The sequence below is a fragment of the Gorilla gorilla genome, chromosome 16 (genome assembly GCF_029281585.2).
Source record: "Gorilla gorilla gorilla isolate KB3781 chromosome 16, NHGRI_mGorGor1-v2.1_pri, whole genome shotgun sequence".
NCBI classification, from domain to species: Eukaryota; Metazoa; Chordata; class Mammalia; order Primates; family Hominidae; genus Gorilla; species Gorilla gorilla.
Genome location: NC_073240.2, coordinates 95,666,007 through 95,681,845, shown reverse-complemented (window position 1 = coordinate 95,681,845; position 15,839 = coordinate 95,666,007). Strand labels below are relative to the sequence as shown.

At 36.3% G+C, this 15,839-nt stretch overlaps 1 protein-coding gene across 3 annotated transcripts in view; it reads right to left on the bottom strand.

Moving 5' to 3' along the window:
• The window catches only part of MCTP2 (multiple C2 and transmembrane domain containing 2), a 262,809-nt gene that overhangs the window by 20,000 nt on the left and 226,970 nt on the right, over positions 1-15,839 (bottom strand). For all 3 annotated transcript variants that reach the window (XM_055364239.2, XM_055364238.2, XM_063698856.1), the window contains exon 20: positions 9,928-10,037. In XM_055364239.2, coding sequence (XP_055220214.2) covers positions 9,928-10,037 — 110 coding nt within the window. The remainder of the gene's footprint in view (positions 1-9,927; positions 10,038-15,839) is intronic.

Below are 15,839 nucleotides of genomic sequence, written 5' to 3'. Positions count from 1 at the left end.
TGTTTGTTATATATTCTTTCAGTTTGTTGCTTTGTTTATGATTAACAATTATAAAAATTATAAACTTCCGCATGAACAAATTTATCAGTTTTTCCTTGTCAATGTCTCGATTTGGCCAGGCTTACCAAAGCCCTCCCCTCATCCAGTGATGTGACTCCACCAAATGATTAATCACTATTTTCCCCCTTCTTTATTATGTTATCTTTGTTACTCTGAATTTCTACATTTGTATAGGTCCATTCCCGACTTCTCTATTCCACAGCAGAACTTGTAACAGAACTTTTTGGAGGGCAATTTTATAATATGTGTTGAAATGTTATCATCTGAACTCCACAACGGATCCAGTTCAGCATGGCAAGAAATTTAACTTGCAGCTTTCCTTGCCCAAGGGCACAGGGGGCAGTACATAAATGTCTTCTCCAGGCTGGTTAGTAATATTTAAATAAACTCAGTAAAATAAATGTTGAAAAATCTCGAAATAAAGAAAAATTAATTAGATTTATACTCTGCAACACTATGCAGCTTTAAAAAAAAGATGAGAATACACTAAAAACACTCACACAACCCCCAACCCCAACCCGCGGGCTCAAAGCTACATACAGTAAAAAACTAAACTGTAGAAACATACAGTAAAAAACTAAACTGTAGAAATAATGTACATATATAAAATAAAGACTTTATATTCCATTGGTTGTATTTGATTATTTTTATAATTGATATAGTTGTTACTTACTTTTATTATAAATATATCAGGTACTAACAAATAACTAAGGAAAAAGAAATTTGCCCCCTTTCAAATTTTTTTTGAAGTGGAGACACAGTGGATGGCAGATCCTGGACATAAATCCATAGCTAGGTGGCAACAAAACCCACTCTTTTTTCACCCTGGAAGATCACTTATTAACTTTGTAGCCTATAATGTAAAAAGAATTCCTGTGCAACTTTTATTAGCTCTATGGCCTTAGCCTATAATGTAAAAAGAATTCCTGTGCAACTTTTATTAGCTCTATGGCCTTACGTAATTTACTCCACCACTCTGTGCTTTCATTCTCCCATCTGTAAAATGGGAATAATAACTGCATCTACTTTACAGAGTTGGTGAGGGGATTCCACAAATTTATACATACAAATCATTTATAAAAATATATGGCACATAGTCACTATTTAATAAGTGTTAGCTACCCTCATTTTTCTCATTGTTATTGCACAAAACACACAAATATGGAAAGAAAGTTATTGATATCCGGTAGAGTTTTGAAAATAATACTAGCTACAAAAATGAATAAAATTACTTTTTAAAAAGGAATATACTTTATCATTCCTTTTCTAGCAATACCATTCCACACCGAAGAGAAAGTAAAATACTAATCAACAGAAAAAAAGCCATGACTAGGCTGACATGAAAATAAAAATATAATACACTGTAAAAATAAAATAAATTGCAAGAACTCTTGGAGGTAACTAAGCTCCAATGTCAATTTTCACTCTAATATTTTCTGCCAAATATTGGGATTCTGAGCTGCTTTCTGTTGTCTGCATGGTACGATGGGAGATTGGGGGCACAAGGGGAAGCCTAGGAACTCTCCACGGGGAGATTTTTATCTCCACGGGGAGATTTTAATATGAGACCATTGCATAAAGCTTACATATTCAGGATAAGAATAAGGAAGGAGGGACACATTGTACCATAGAGTGGACATAAATCACGACCTCGGTGCTAAGTGGAGAAATCGATCATTTCAGTTTATGCTACCAGTGTTGCTTGAAAAGCCTCAAGCAAAAAAATTTAAGAAAGGACCTAGATTGGTAGGTCCTGGGACTGGTAGTATCCCAAGGTGACTTAAACAGTAATCCTCTCCAAGGAAATGCATCATCAACTATGATGTTTGAGTACTCTCCACACATGAAAATCCAAGGAATATAAGTGTATTCTTAAAAATGCAAATGCAAACCACAAAAGGACACATGACACCCTGAGTAAGAGCCAGCAAAATCTGAAAGAAAAGATTTCAGATATTGAAATCTAATCCAATATATTAAATCCTAATGTTTAATATGTTAAAAATCATGTAAGAGACGCTTGAAGATATAATCCAAAAGAAAATGAAAAACAAGAAAAATTGATAAAGTAGAATTTTGAAAAATGCAAACTACAATAATTGAAGTTAAAAACCCAATGAATGAATTGGACAGGATTTTAAACTGCAGAGAACTAATACAGTCCAAGATTTTCCAAAGAAAGTATTTAGAAGGCATCACAAAGAAGAAACAGATGGCAGATATCAAAGAGATGTGGAACATAGATTAAGAAGGTTCCTGCATTGACTGGGAAGACATTAAAAGTGACAATATTAGACTGTGGCACATAAAGCTGTTAACTCTAAGATGACAACTAAAAGAATAGCAAGAGTGTTTCAATTCCTAGCAAGTGGAGGAAAGATACAGAAGAAATAAAAAGACACGGAACAAGCAAGTAAACACTACTATTAATAAATTACAGATTTAAATCTAAATGCAATCGTAAGCATCATTAATTCTGCAGGGATTACATGCTACAGTGAAATGACAGTGATGGTGAGATACAAGAGAAACATTTGAAACAAAAAGACAGGTTGAAAGAAAAGTACAGAAAAGGAGAAAAGAAAGGTGAGACAGTAGTCACCCCTTATCTGCAGTTTGGCTTTCTGTGGTTTCAGTTAGTCGGAGTTCCAAAATGTTACATACAATAAGATATCTTAAAAGAGAGGGGAACACCACATTCACATAACTTTTATTACATTATCTTACCATAATTGTTCTATTTCATTATTATTGTTAATCTGTTACTGTACCTAATTTATAAAGTAAACTTTATCGTAGGTCATGCATGTATAGGAAAAAGCATAGCATATACAGAGATCAGTACTATCCATGATTTCAGACATCCACTGGGGATCTGAGAACATACCCCCCATGGATAATAGGGGACTACTGTATAGCCATACCAATATTGGTCAACAAGGTATTTAGGAAAAAACTGTGTTAGCAAGAAATAGGTTGCTTCATATTAATGCTCCAATCAACCAAGAAAATATAATAATTTTAACATCTACAAACCAAATAATGTAGCTTCAAAATATAGAAAGCAAAAACAGATACAATTCAAGGGAGGATTAGACAAATGTACAACGACAGTGAAGTTTAAACACATCTAAGTAATTGATAGAACAAGCCAAACAAAAATCAGTACAAATATAAAAGGCTTGAATATAATGAGCAAATTTAATCTAATGAATATAGAGAACAATGTATCCAATGATCTACTTTTCAAGCTCACATGGAAAATTGACAAAAGTAGTCCATTGCTGGATCAATATTTTCTAACCATAAAGCAATTAAGGTAGAAATCAGAAATGAAAAGATAACTAGAAAATCTCCATATACTTGGAAATTTAGCAATACATATCTTAGCCAAGGAAGAAATCAAAATAGAAACCAGAAAATAGCTTTAACTAAATTTGAATGATAATGAGAATATTACATGCCAAAATGTTTGGCATGGAGCTACAGTTGTGTTTACAGGAAATTGTAGAGCCTTAAATGTTTATGTTAAGAAAGAAGAAAGACTGAAAATAAGTGATCTAATTATCCATCTTAAAGAGTTAGAAAAATGTAAGAGTAGTAACTAATGAAAAAACAAGCAGGAAATAGAGAAGATTAGTGAAGGCAAATGGTGCTTATTTCTAAAGACTAATATAATTGATAAATCCTTGTCAAGAAGAAAGAAGATAACAATATCAAGCATAGAAGATTAGATAATGCAACAGATCTTACTGACATTAAATAAGAGGATGTTATAAACAACATTAAATCAACAAGTAGAAAATTTATATGAAAGGGACAAACTCTTTGAAAATTACAATTTACAGAAACAGAGATGAGAAATAATAGAATGGCTGACTATATATATATATATATAAACATATAATATTTCATGCAAAATCATCTCCAAAGGAAAACTTCAGGCCTGGATGCTTCAGCAGCTAATTCTATAAATCTTAAAGGAAGTAATGATATCAAACTCCCATAAACTTTTCCAGAAAAAAGACAGAGAACCTACCTGACCTTGTATTATGAGTTTAGAATAAACTTCTAGCCACAAGAAAATTTCAAGAACACAAAATAAGTCAATCTCACTGATGATCATAACTGCAAAAATCCTAAGCAAAAACAAGTAAATAAAATCCAGCCAGATATAAAGGGACTATAGAACAATAATGTTGGGTTTATTCCAAGAATGTAAGATTGGTTTACCATTTGAAAACCAATCAAAATAATTCACCACATAAACCAAAATAAAGCATAAAAATAACATCATTTCAATGAATGCAGGTGAAAATGTTAGGGAAAGCTCAGCTCATGTTCAAAATAAAAACTCATAGCAAACTAGGAATAAAAAGGGAACTTCCTTTATCTGATAAAGCATATTTACAATAACCTACAGCAAACATCATTCTTGAGGGTGAAATGTTGAAAGCTTTCTTTCTGAGATCCCATGAGAAAAGAATGCCTCAAAATACCAATTCTAAACCACACTGTATGACAGCTAATAGCCAGTACAGCAAGTCAAGAAAATGAAATGTGTAAGGGCTGGAAAGACGAAGAAAAAATTATTCTTATACGATACATTTATCTAAGGAAAAAAATCCAGAATAATAATCTTCATATAAAAGTAAGATAACTAAGTTTACCTGGTTATTAGAAACAAAGCAGAAAAATTAATTTCATGTCTATATGTGAGTAACAGGTAGAAAATGAAATGTGAAGAAAAGACGCCATTTAAACTAGCACCACACTATCAAGTACTCAGGAATATATTTCACACAAAAAAAGTCAGACTTCTATACAGAAAACTCTAAAATAATAATGAGATAAATTAAAGACGATCTAAAGAGATATTACACTGGAATATAACAAGCTCATATATTAGAAAACTTCAGCATGTATCTGGATATCAATCCTTTCCCAATCAATGCAGTCCTAATCAAGATCCCAACAGTTGTGTGTGCACGAGTGTATGGTGTGTCATGGGCTTTCTAGAAATGGAGTTGGGCGACACACTCACTCTCCCACATAGCCTGTCAGATTTGCCTTCTAAGAGCCAGGTCAGTTGACTAATGCATTTTCCCCTCAGCAACCCACAATTTTAGTGTTAAAATGGTTTAGAAGGAAGGCAGGGGACATTCCCTGGGTTTATTTAAGACACAGAAGAAGAAAGTCAAGTCGGTGGCCATAAAATAATACTCATAATAGTTAATATTTTTAGGTGATTAATACCTGTCATCCACTGGTCTAAACTCTTTATATGTAGTAATTCATTTAACTTTTATGAAGCAGAAATCATTATTGTTATTCCCATCCTACAGATGAGGACCGTGAGTCCTAAAAGTTAAATAAGTTGCCTAAGATCATTCACTTCCAGTGACAAAACTGGGATTTGAACTCAGAAAATTGGTTACGATCCCGTCTGCATTGCTTCTGTAGTAGGCACTTTAAAAAATGTAAATAAGCACATGTTACTCATGTAATCTAGCTGAACATTCCTGTTTATAATGCTGAGGATTTAATTCAAAGACACTAAGTAGCAATACCCGTAACACTTAAAACCTTACTAGACTCTTTCCCCATTTATCATAGAACATCTTCTATAGAAAATCCGAAGTTGAAGGAGCTTGGTAAATCAAAGCTTTCCCATCTCAAAACAAGACACTTTGTAAAACAACATTTTCATAGATTTCTCCAGTTTTCCTCACTTGGGAGCTCCCTAAATCCTCAGAAGGTAATCCCTGACTTAGGCACTTACGAGACAAATGACTAACTTCTCAATTAATGAAAAAACTCAAGGAATCCTCTTCATTCATTCAACCACATGAGCTCACTAATATGGAAGAACATCGTTTTCTAAATTTCAGCCCACTTAACAAAACTGATTGTGACCACATCCCAGAAGGTGGGTGCAGGTATATTCTCTAGGTCCTCCCCCAACTGGCTGCCCCACTGCACTGACCTTGTGTCAATGGGATTATTTCCTTGTTTCCAAGGCTTGGACAAATGAGGTCCTCTGACTCTTCTTCCCAGGGAAATGAAAACTACTGGTCATATTCTGCTGTAGGTTCTTATTTTGTCCTGTCTTCTACTAAAGGCTTTCCTTCACATATGCATGGTTCTACACTAGCCTGTGTTTGCTTTCCTCACACCTGGCCCCCTCCTTTCTGTCTTCACCCTTTGTCCCTTTTGACATGTCACTCTTGATTTAAACACAAAATGCATCTGTCTCTCATTCCCCATGTCCCCATCAGGATTCCAGCCCTATTTAACCTGGATTCCAACCACTTAACTGGAATCAAACCTGGATTCCAGCCCCACTTAACCTCAGGCTTCCAACCACTTAACCTGCTTGCCCATCTTCTGCTTAGTATTTTTCACATCATTTCTAGCCAGGGCAGTTCTACTTCTTATGAAGGTGGCTTCTAAGCTTTACCCTGGAACATCTGCAGGCATAACTTGCCTATTCTAGGTCTCCCTTAATCTCAGTATCTCCTCTGGAGATTTCCCTAGCCACTCAAGGACACAAGAGTTACAGCCCTCACTCCATAATGATAGAACACATGACATGCTTCACTCTCCTGCACCACTCTGCCTGCTGTCTAGCATAAATGCTGCATGGTTTTTGGTTTTTTGTTTGCTTTTTTGAGATGGAGTCTCACTCTGTTGCCCAGGCTGTAGTGTGGTGGTGCCATCTCGGCTCACTGCAACCTCCGCCTCCCAGGTTCAAGCGATTCTCCTGCCTCAGCCTCTGGAGTAGCTGGGATTACAGGCATGTGCCACCATGCTCAGCTAATTTTTGTATTTTTAGTAGAGACGGGGTTTCACCATGTTGGCCAGGCTGGTCTCGAACTCCTGACCTCAAATGATCCGCCCACCCCAGCCTCCCAAAGTGCTGGGATTACAAATGTGAGCCACCGCGCCCAGCCAAATGCTACATGTTGAGTAAAATATTTTGGCTTCATATATACATACATTTAAAATTTGTGTAATATTAGGGAAGGTAACTAGAGAAGGTAGAGAAGAGTAGGAAAAAAAGAATACAGTTCATTCCACATAAATGCAACACCACTAGGGTCCCCCCCACCCATCGGTATCAGGGAAGCCTTGCTTTGAGAGTTTTATGTATTTCTATATTTTTGCCAGTTGCCAAGAGTTGAATAAAAGTTTTCCTGGTTCTTAAGCACTGAGTTACAATGGAATTCCAACAGAGTTACACACGACATCCCACTTGAATGCCCAGCAGGGACTTTAAGGTCATTGTAATAATGAATGGCCAAGAATCAATAGGAGTTGAGCCTTAGCAGCCTTCCTGTGCTGCAGCTGGGCAGAACAGTACTCTGTTCATGGGCTGAAGACACATCTCAGACATGGCCACCACAGCTGTGCTGGGCACAGCTGCCCCTCAAAGCACTGCAGGGTTGGGAGCCTGTTTAAATCACTCTGCCCTCTTCTCTCCTCAGACACATTTCCTTTTACATTATCAATGGCACAACAGTCACATTTGTCTTTTAGAGATGTTCAAGAATGGAAACAGTTTTACCAAACAACATGATCTTCCTTCCCGGGTCTTGACCCCACTCTGTGTCCTCTTATCCTCCTTGCTGCCAATACGTCCCTCACTGAACTTTCTTCCAGTGACTTTTTCCATCTCCTCAAGGCCTGCATGACATGCCTCATCTCTAGGCACTGCCAACCGCACCTCCATGGCATGGACACACTAAATCCCTTACATCTCCCTGTATCTCCCACATAGTCTTGAGCTTTGAGCGTTTGCACAGGGGCTCTCCACTACTGAAGCCCTCATTCATCAATTCTTTGCCCAGCTATCTCTTCCTATTCTCAGAGATGCTGATAAGTTTCTTCTGTTTCAGAATTGCCTGCGGTCTGTCTTTCTCCTATATCTCTTCCTGGGCTGATCAGATCTCTCCCAGAATTCTCTCTTACCTCTCCCTACCACTAATGTTACTGAATTCTAATTGGCTATTACTCTGTTTCTCCCTCATTGAAATAGAGATTTCTTGAGGGTAATGACATTATAGTGTAGTAATGAGGAGGACAGGTTCCAATCCAAGCTACATAGCTACTAGTTGTGTGATCTTGGACTACAAATTTAATCACTCTGTGATTCAGTTTCCTCATCTGTAAAATGAGGATATTAACAATCCTTACTTTATAGGGTGGTTTGAATGATGTAATCCTATTCCTTTAAGTAGCTCCTCAAAGGAGCTAGTGTGTTTAAAGGGCTTAGAAGAGTGCCTGGCTGGCATGCGATAACAGTTGGTGTTGCTATCATTATTGTAATTATGGTTGCATTTCTCATTCTTAGACCAAGTCAGTGTCTGAAACTCAATAACTGATAGTTGAGTGAGGAAATGAATAAAGAATTATGATGCCCTCCTCATTTTACTATTCATGTTTGCTTTCAAATATGTTTATATTAAACATTTTGAGGGTAAATTCAGGAATCTTTTGCCAATTTATATGAAACCTACAAGAATAAAGCAAATAGGCATCATATCTGTGAGCAAAAATTATTTTTTTCTTAAGATATTAATAATGGGTATAAGTGTAAATTCAATAAAAATTCATCAACTTTAAAAGTCATTTATAACTTATTTTTTTAAACATACACGTTTACTATGCTTATAATAAATGGGCATTCGAGGGCAATGTCATTGGCTGTGCAACTGAGAAAACATTAGTATTTACATAAAGTTGCATGTTAACTACTTATATTTCCTGATGTTAATATCATTTATTGATTTCCTTGCATTTTAATGCATAAGATTTTCCCTTGGTTTTTAGCACCACTTTTAATCTGTTTACCCATGCAATTCCAAAACAATATATTCTTAAAGAAACTAGAATGATCCACGTAGACACGACCAATAAAGTAAGAATTAATCCTTAGAAAGAACACGGTTGACACAATTCTAGATTAAAGGGGGAAATAAGTTAATAATTCAAAGGAAAAAAATTAAAAACCTTCCACTTATTGGTGCCAAATGAAAACTAAGTAATGCAGAGTTGATAATGTATAAAACAAAACAGACAAAACATATGAATCTACAGTCTTTCTTAACTGGAGTTCCATTAGAGAGTTTAGCTATCATGTCCTAAGATGGGGGTGGCAAGCTGTGGGTAGACTGTAAATCAAATCCAGCATGTTACCTGTTTATATAAATAAAGTTTTATTGGAATGCATACCATACCCATTTATTTACATATTAACTGTTACTCCTTTTACACTTTAACAACAGAGTTGAGTAGTCAGGACAGAGACCATATGTCCCATAAAGCTGAAAATATTGTCACCTTTCTCTATAAAGGGCCAGAGAGTAGTATCCTGTCCTAAGACATCCATATATGTGGTGACTTAACTTCACATTTATCCATCTATGATGCTACTAGATGTGTATCTTTCTTTGGAGAATTGGAGAGAAAAGTTACTCAAGGCATTTACTAAGTTCTGTGGTTCAGATAGCAAAGGCTCCTGTATAGCACATTTGCTTCTCTTTTTATTTCTGAATAGGGTAACATTTTAAATATCTATAATTTGTCACCCAAACTGATATATTTTTGAGTGAAAGGGAACACTAGTAATATTTATGTTGGGGTGACTGAAATAAACTGGGCCATATGGTCACCCCAGTTCTGAGGCACCACCCAACTGTGAAGTTAAGAAGCCAACTGAAGTCAGACAGTGCTAACCCAACAGTGTTGCTTTGGTGTGTTTTTGTATTTTCTGGCCTCCCTTTCTCCCACACCACTGCCATTACCCCACTGTCCTTGTGGATAGCAGGTCTACTGCAAACACCACAACACAAATTTAGAACTTACTTTTTAATCCTTTCTCCAAAAGAAGCTATTTCCTCCAAGACGTTCTGAACAGTTGAAACAATATCCTGTACCATATAGATTCTTTCAATCAACCCCTTTTTCTCAGATTCCTAGAAAACACAAAAGCAAGATTTAACTCAGTTACTTCATTTTTTATCATGCTGATACAGAAAATATTATAACATGTTATAATAACAAGGGTTTTACCAATAGAGTGACTACAAGAGATAAATCATTGTTTTACAACTTAAATATTGACTCCCCCCCAGAAAAATCTGTTCACTCACTCAGATGCTACCACTCCTAACGTGCAAGCCTCAGTTGCTACCTCATTGCCATGAGGTGATAAAGGGAAACCCACAGAACCAAGCACTTCACTTCCCTGTGGAGGCTGCCGCGTCCCTCGCAGAACTCTGCAATCCCGTCAGTCTGGCTAACTCTGACTTCCTCTGTCTCCACAGGTTTTCTGAAGCTCACCCTATTCCTCTCCTATCATTGTTCTTCAGAGATGTTCCTGGCATGTTGGAGACAGAGGTAGTATGATTCCTAGTACTGGAGCATCTTAGTCAAACTCTGCTGCATTTTTAAGCACGTTCTAAACATATTGCCAGCCCGATGACATTTCATCCACCCTTTGGCAACCACCTCAGAAACAAAGCAAGCAGCTGTGGACATGCTACAAAGTAACCCCCCAGTGCACTGCTGGGAGGGCAGCCTACCCAGATTATTCCCTTCCAGGATGATCAGCAATTGATTGTGATCTCCTCATGACATTAGAAGCAAATACAAATTCATCTTCCTTAATTTCCAATGCTTCATGTGAAATGGAATTCAGCTTTCTAAGAATATTATCCTTACTTTGCTTATAGAAAACCTTCCATGTGTTTTTACCATGCCAGGTAACTAACAGTTATGCAGGTTACTTAGAAATCACTCAGATGTCAGGAGATTCCCTAAAGAGTAGTATTTTTACACTATTTTTAATATTCTGATGCTATGTTCTAGCTCCCTTATTGACTTTGCTGTAATTGGGATGTAGTCAATGAGCTCTCAACTCCTACCTCTCTGGGTCATTACACCTATTGTATGAAACCTAAAACCTCAAATAGCTCTTCAGAACTTTTTTCCTATATAGAATTTTAGTTCGGTGAAAATTGTACTAAACTATCAAGCAAACACTTCTAAATTTAAGAGGACATTCCTATAATACCATCTGTGCTGCAAAAGGAAAAAATAAAATCATTTTCCTCTTGTATCCTTTGTTCCATCAAACTGGAGCCATGGATGGAGTGAAAGAGAACCCACTACCAATAGGGATTGCTGGTAAAAGCACCAAGATGTCAGAAATGTTGAAAAACACAAACCTCCCTTCTTGCATCTGCCTTTATGAAACTACTTGGCTGAAACAGACAAAGGAAGAACAGAGGCTAGAATGCCTCATTGCCAGCCCTTCTCCAGTAAAGGGTGCTGCAACGGTTTGAATAAATTATTACCATCAGGACTGTACTCCTTTATCCATTCATTCTGTGCAGAAGGAAAACCAGGTTCATTGCTTCCTTCTGCAATATCAAACTTTCAAGATACTTTTACTTTTTTATCGTAATTTGAATTTTTTCCCTTACTCTAATTCCTCAGTTTGTGCTACAAATTAGATATGCTGCCAGAGCGTACTAATTCATGAGTCCACCGACATCTATTAATGGGCACAATGGTGAAAACCCAGCTCTGTCTGCCACATAAGTATTCATGTTTATAAAGGAACATTTGAAAGCATGAGGGAATTTGACCCAAAGGCCAAAAGTGGCTTCCTCTTTTCAGCAGCATCCAGTTTAGGTCAAAACAATTTCTTGGAAAATGACTCAAGTTTCCATGTCATTCAATTTAATAAAAACTTCCTATTTCAACTGTCTAATTTTTTTTCCCTATGAAACACCCAAATAGTGAGGTTCTGGTTGTGAAGAAAGCATGAGTTAGTATGCCAAAATAACGATGCTCATGAGTCCTGTTACTTTATAATGAATTTGATGTTTGGAGTATTAAATATCCAAAGACTAGGCTAAAGAGTCTTACTATATCCTGAGTAACAGAATAACTTATCATCTGGACTTGTTAATACTTTTAAGAGTAGAAGTAAACAATTAATTTTTGATTACTGATGACTGATAACTTGGTTTTATTATATTGGACCCATAAAACTATTCCATTTTTATTTCACAAATACATTATTTTCAAATAAAAAATAGATTTTTGTGCATTAAAATAAATTTGATCATCTGGATATTTTAAAATGACACATGAAGAATGATTATTTGTGATATATATTCACATATTTTAGTCAGTTACTAGCTACAACTGTCTATATACCCATGTCAGGATTACTTTTCAAAAGAATGTACTTTTTAATGGCATCTTTTTATTTCTAATATTTCACGAAATTGTTATTAATCACCTTCAGAGGTGTCATTAAATTGACACCTTAATTGACTCCACTGTAGACCATACTTTTAATAATACTTTCTGAAGCTGGGCATGGTGGCTCATGCCTGTAAGCCCAGCACTTTGAGAGGCCAAGGCAGGCAGATAACGAGGTCAGGAGATGGAGACCATTCTGACCAACATGGTGAAGCCCAGTCTCTACTAAAAAATACAAAAATTAGCTGGGCATGGTGGCGCATGCTTGCAGTCCAAGCTGAGGCAGGATAATCACTTGAACCAGGGAGTCAGAGGTTGCAGTGAGCCCAGATGGCGCCACTGCACTCGAGCCTGGCGACAGAGCGAGACTCTGTCTAAAAAAAAATACAGTAGAAAGAACACTGTCTACGAGCACTTAGGTACCTTGAAAACTCACAACAAAAATGTGGTACATGGACAATATTCTCAATCTATTTTTAAAATTTTGAAATCTGTATATACTTCATCCCAAATATTTTCAAAGGCACTGTATTTTTGTATTCATTCACAGGAACTTTTCCTGTCAAACATTTTTTAAGACAATATGTTAGAACATTTAACAAAATGTATGCTGAAAAGTAAATGCCTTCTAAATTTCTTTCCATTAATGGTCAGAATGTATATTTATTGTATTACAAATCACAAGGATTCTTCCCATAAATTAAAATAATCTAGGCAGGGAGTGGTGGCTCACGCCTGCAATCCCAGTACTTTGGGAGGCCATGGCGGGCAGATCACTTGAGGTCGGGAGTTTGAGACCAGCCTTGCCAACATGGTAAAACCCCGTCTCTACTAAAAATACAAAACATTAGCCTGTTGTGGTGGCACATGCCTGTAATCCCAGCTACTAGGGAGGCTGAGGCAGGAGAATCGCTTGAACCTGGGAGGCAGAGGTTTCAGTGAGGCAAGATCACGGCACTGTACTCCAGTCTGGGCCACAGAGCGAGACTCCACCTAATAATAATAAAAATAACCTAAAGTATAACTTCAGAATTTAAAAATTGAATCATACATAACATTTGACCTTTTATATGTTGCTTTCGTAGAAAAATAAAGTGTTTTTTGGCCATTAAAAAAAAAATTCACTTCCATTCAGAAAAAGCTTCCAAAAATGAAGTTAGTACTTCAGTCATAAAACATTTTGAATAAAACTTTCCAACTGATTATGACCATAATTTAGGGTTTTTTTTTTCCACAAAAGAGTCCAATTTTGGAGAATGTTTTAAGTTAACTGAGATATCTTTGAAGGTTCAAACCTTCCTAAAATGATGACGGGTAAAGAAGAGAAAGTGCATACTGCCATGCTGATGTTTATTTTTATATGTGATGTATCTTTATCACACAACCTTGTTGATATCCCAACTGTGTATATAAAAATGTAGTAAGTGTGGACACTACAACTTTGCAAGTGGTGGAACATTATCGCTTGCCTGGATGCAATTATGAATAATTAGTGCATCACAGCCAACACCAAGTACATTTCTGCCTCACATTTCTTCATTTTGGAGGAATATCTTATTAGTTGTAATATTTGCTCCATCAAAATTTGCATTCATATTATCATTATAAATTCTCAATACTAAATGATTCTCAATATGATTCTCAATACTAAATGTTTAAATTTATAGTGGCATTGCTGATGTTAGAAATTACAGTATTTGTAGAGTTAACTTGCAAAAGCTTTGTTTTCATATATTAGGTAAAAAAATGAAAATAATTCCACAAAGTTCTCTGATATTGTGTTTGCATCCTTTGGCAGGAAGATTAACAGCTACTTGGTCATTTTTCATATATGTACAATGAAACCTTGAAGTGGAAAATGATATAAATTAATGTGGAAGAAATAGCCATTTGATCTAAATGAAAAGTCATGCTCCACAGAGAGATATATCAACATGCATTTTTAGCTGTATGCATTAAAATAATGTTTTCAGAAATGATTTTCTTAGATACTTCCTATTAAAGTAGCTGTTGAGGCTTCTTTGGCAGGTTTATGACTTAGATTTACAAATGTCAGTGACATGATCAAGTCAAGGCCCCAGGGTAGACAAGAAATGTAAACATTTATCAACAACTGTCTTAAGAAATGTACTATCTGTACATGATTATTCATTAAATATGTAATCTTTGTGTTTTTATTTACATATTGAAAAAGTAAAAAAGATAAGTGCACATTTACTCACTACAATGAGTAAAATAGTATATTCTAAGAGTGTTCAGACTACTTTTTATTCTGTTAGCAGGAAGGCTTAAATTATGCAAATATTTAACATACACCTACCCTATCATTTCTCATCTCCCTTACTAACCATTCTGAATAGGCAGTTTGAAAGCTTCCTGAATCTTACAGGCCCTGGCAGTGGCCACAGCTTAATGGGCCGGTAGACATCACATGCTTTCTACCACTGCCTGAAGCAAGAAGGGATTAGCTCATCTGAGAGCAGTTTGTTTTATTATGGACCATGCAAAAGCTTTCCTTTAAAGCTGGATGTTAGTCACTCAGGCCCTGAAGAGAGTCAGGAAAATAGAGATGGGTCATTCCTGGTTGTTAGAGTTAACCTGGTGTTAGTCTTTGAGAACTCTGGTCACAGTGCATGCATCTCATGGGCTACCAGTAATGACCACAGAAACAGCTGAAAGCTTAAATTGAAAGCCTAAGCAACACATCCCACCTTGTTATAGTGGAAACATTAAATACAATAGCTTAAAAATGAGGATAATTAGTAAATGAAAACTTTCCGGGAAAACTGGGACCTGTGGTGAACCTGAATCACTTTTTCCTAAAATTCTTTAGTAAAGAAAAGAATCGGTTATTTCCAGAGTATCTTCTAGACAGGGAGAAAAAAACAAAACAAACAAAGTTTTTTCACGTGTTTCCACCCCTTCCTTAAAATGCATTTGCTACTCATGTGAGACAGGGAAAATTTCCATCTGAGCTCAGGTATCTTTATGATTAGCAGTAAATGTAGTTTTTGCTCTCTGAAAGGCTTTAAAAACGGCCTTTGGATAATGTGTGTTTATCAAGGTATGGTAGCTTCTATGCTACAAGAAGATTACATTTTTGTAGCTTGGATGCTTCATTAATATCTTCCATTACCCTCTTTTTGGCTATACCCTGCTTGAACTGGGGGATCAACAGATAAGACCCGGCTGTTTTATCTGATCCTGTGTTCTCAGCACCAACAACTGTGGTGGGTCCATCCTCAGTGTTGCTACAGTACTTGTTTGATGGAGAAATAAATGGATCCAGGAAAAAAATAGTTTATCAGGTTTATAGTAGTATTAAGTAATTATTTACATCAACCCAAGAAATAAGCAAATGCTTGCGGTTTGAGAGAAGATTCCAGGCCTTATAGAAGAATGACTGGAAGGCCCAACTCAAGCTTGATGGCTTTTGTGAATCCTCTTCCTAAGGATTCCAGTCTATGCTGACTACTGTCTTTGTTCTCTCAATTTGCATT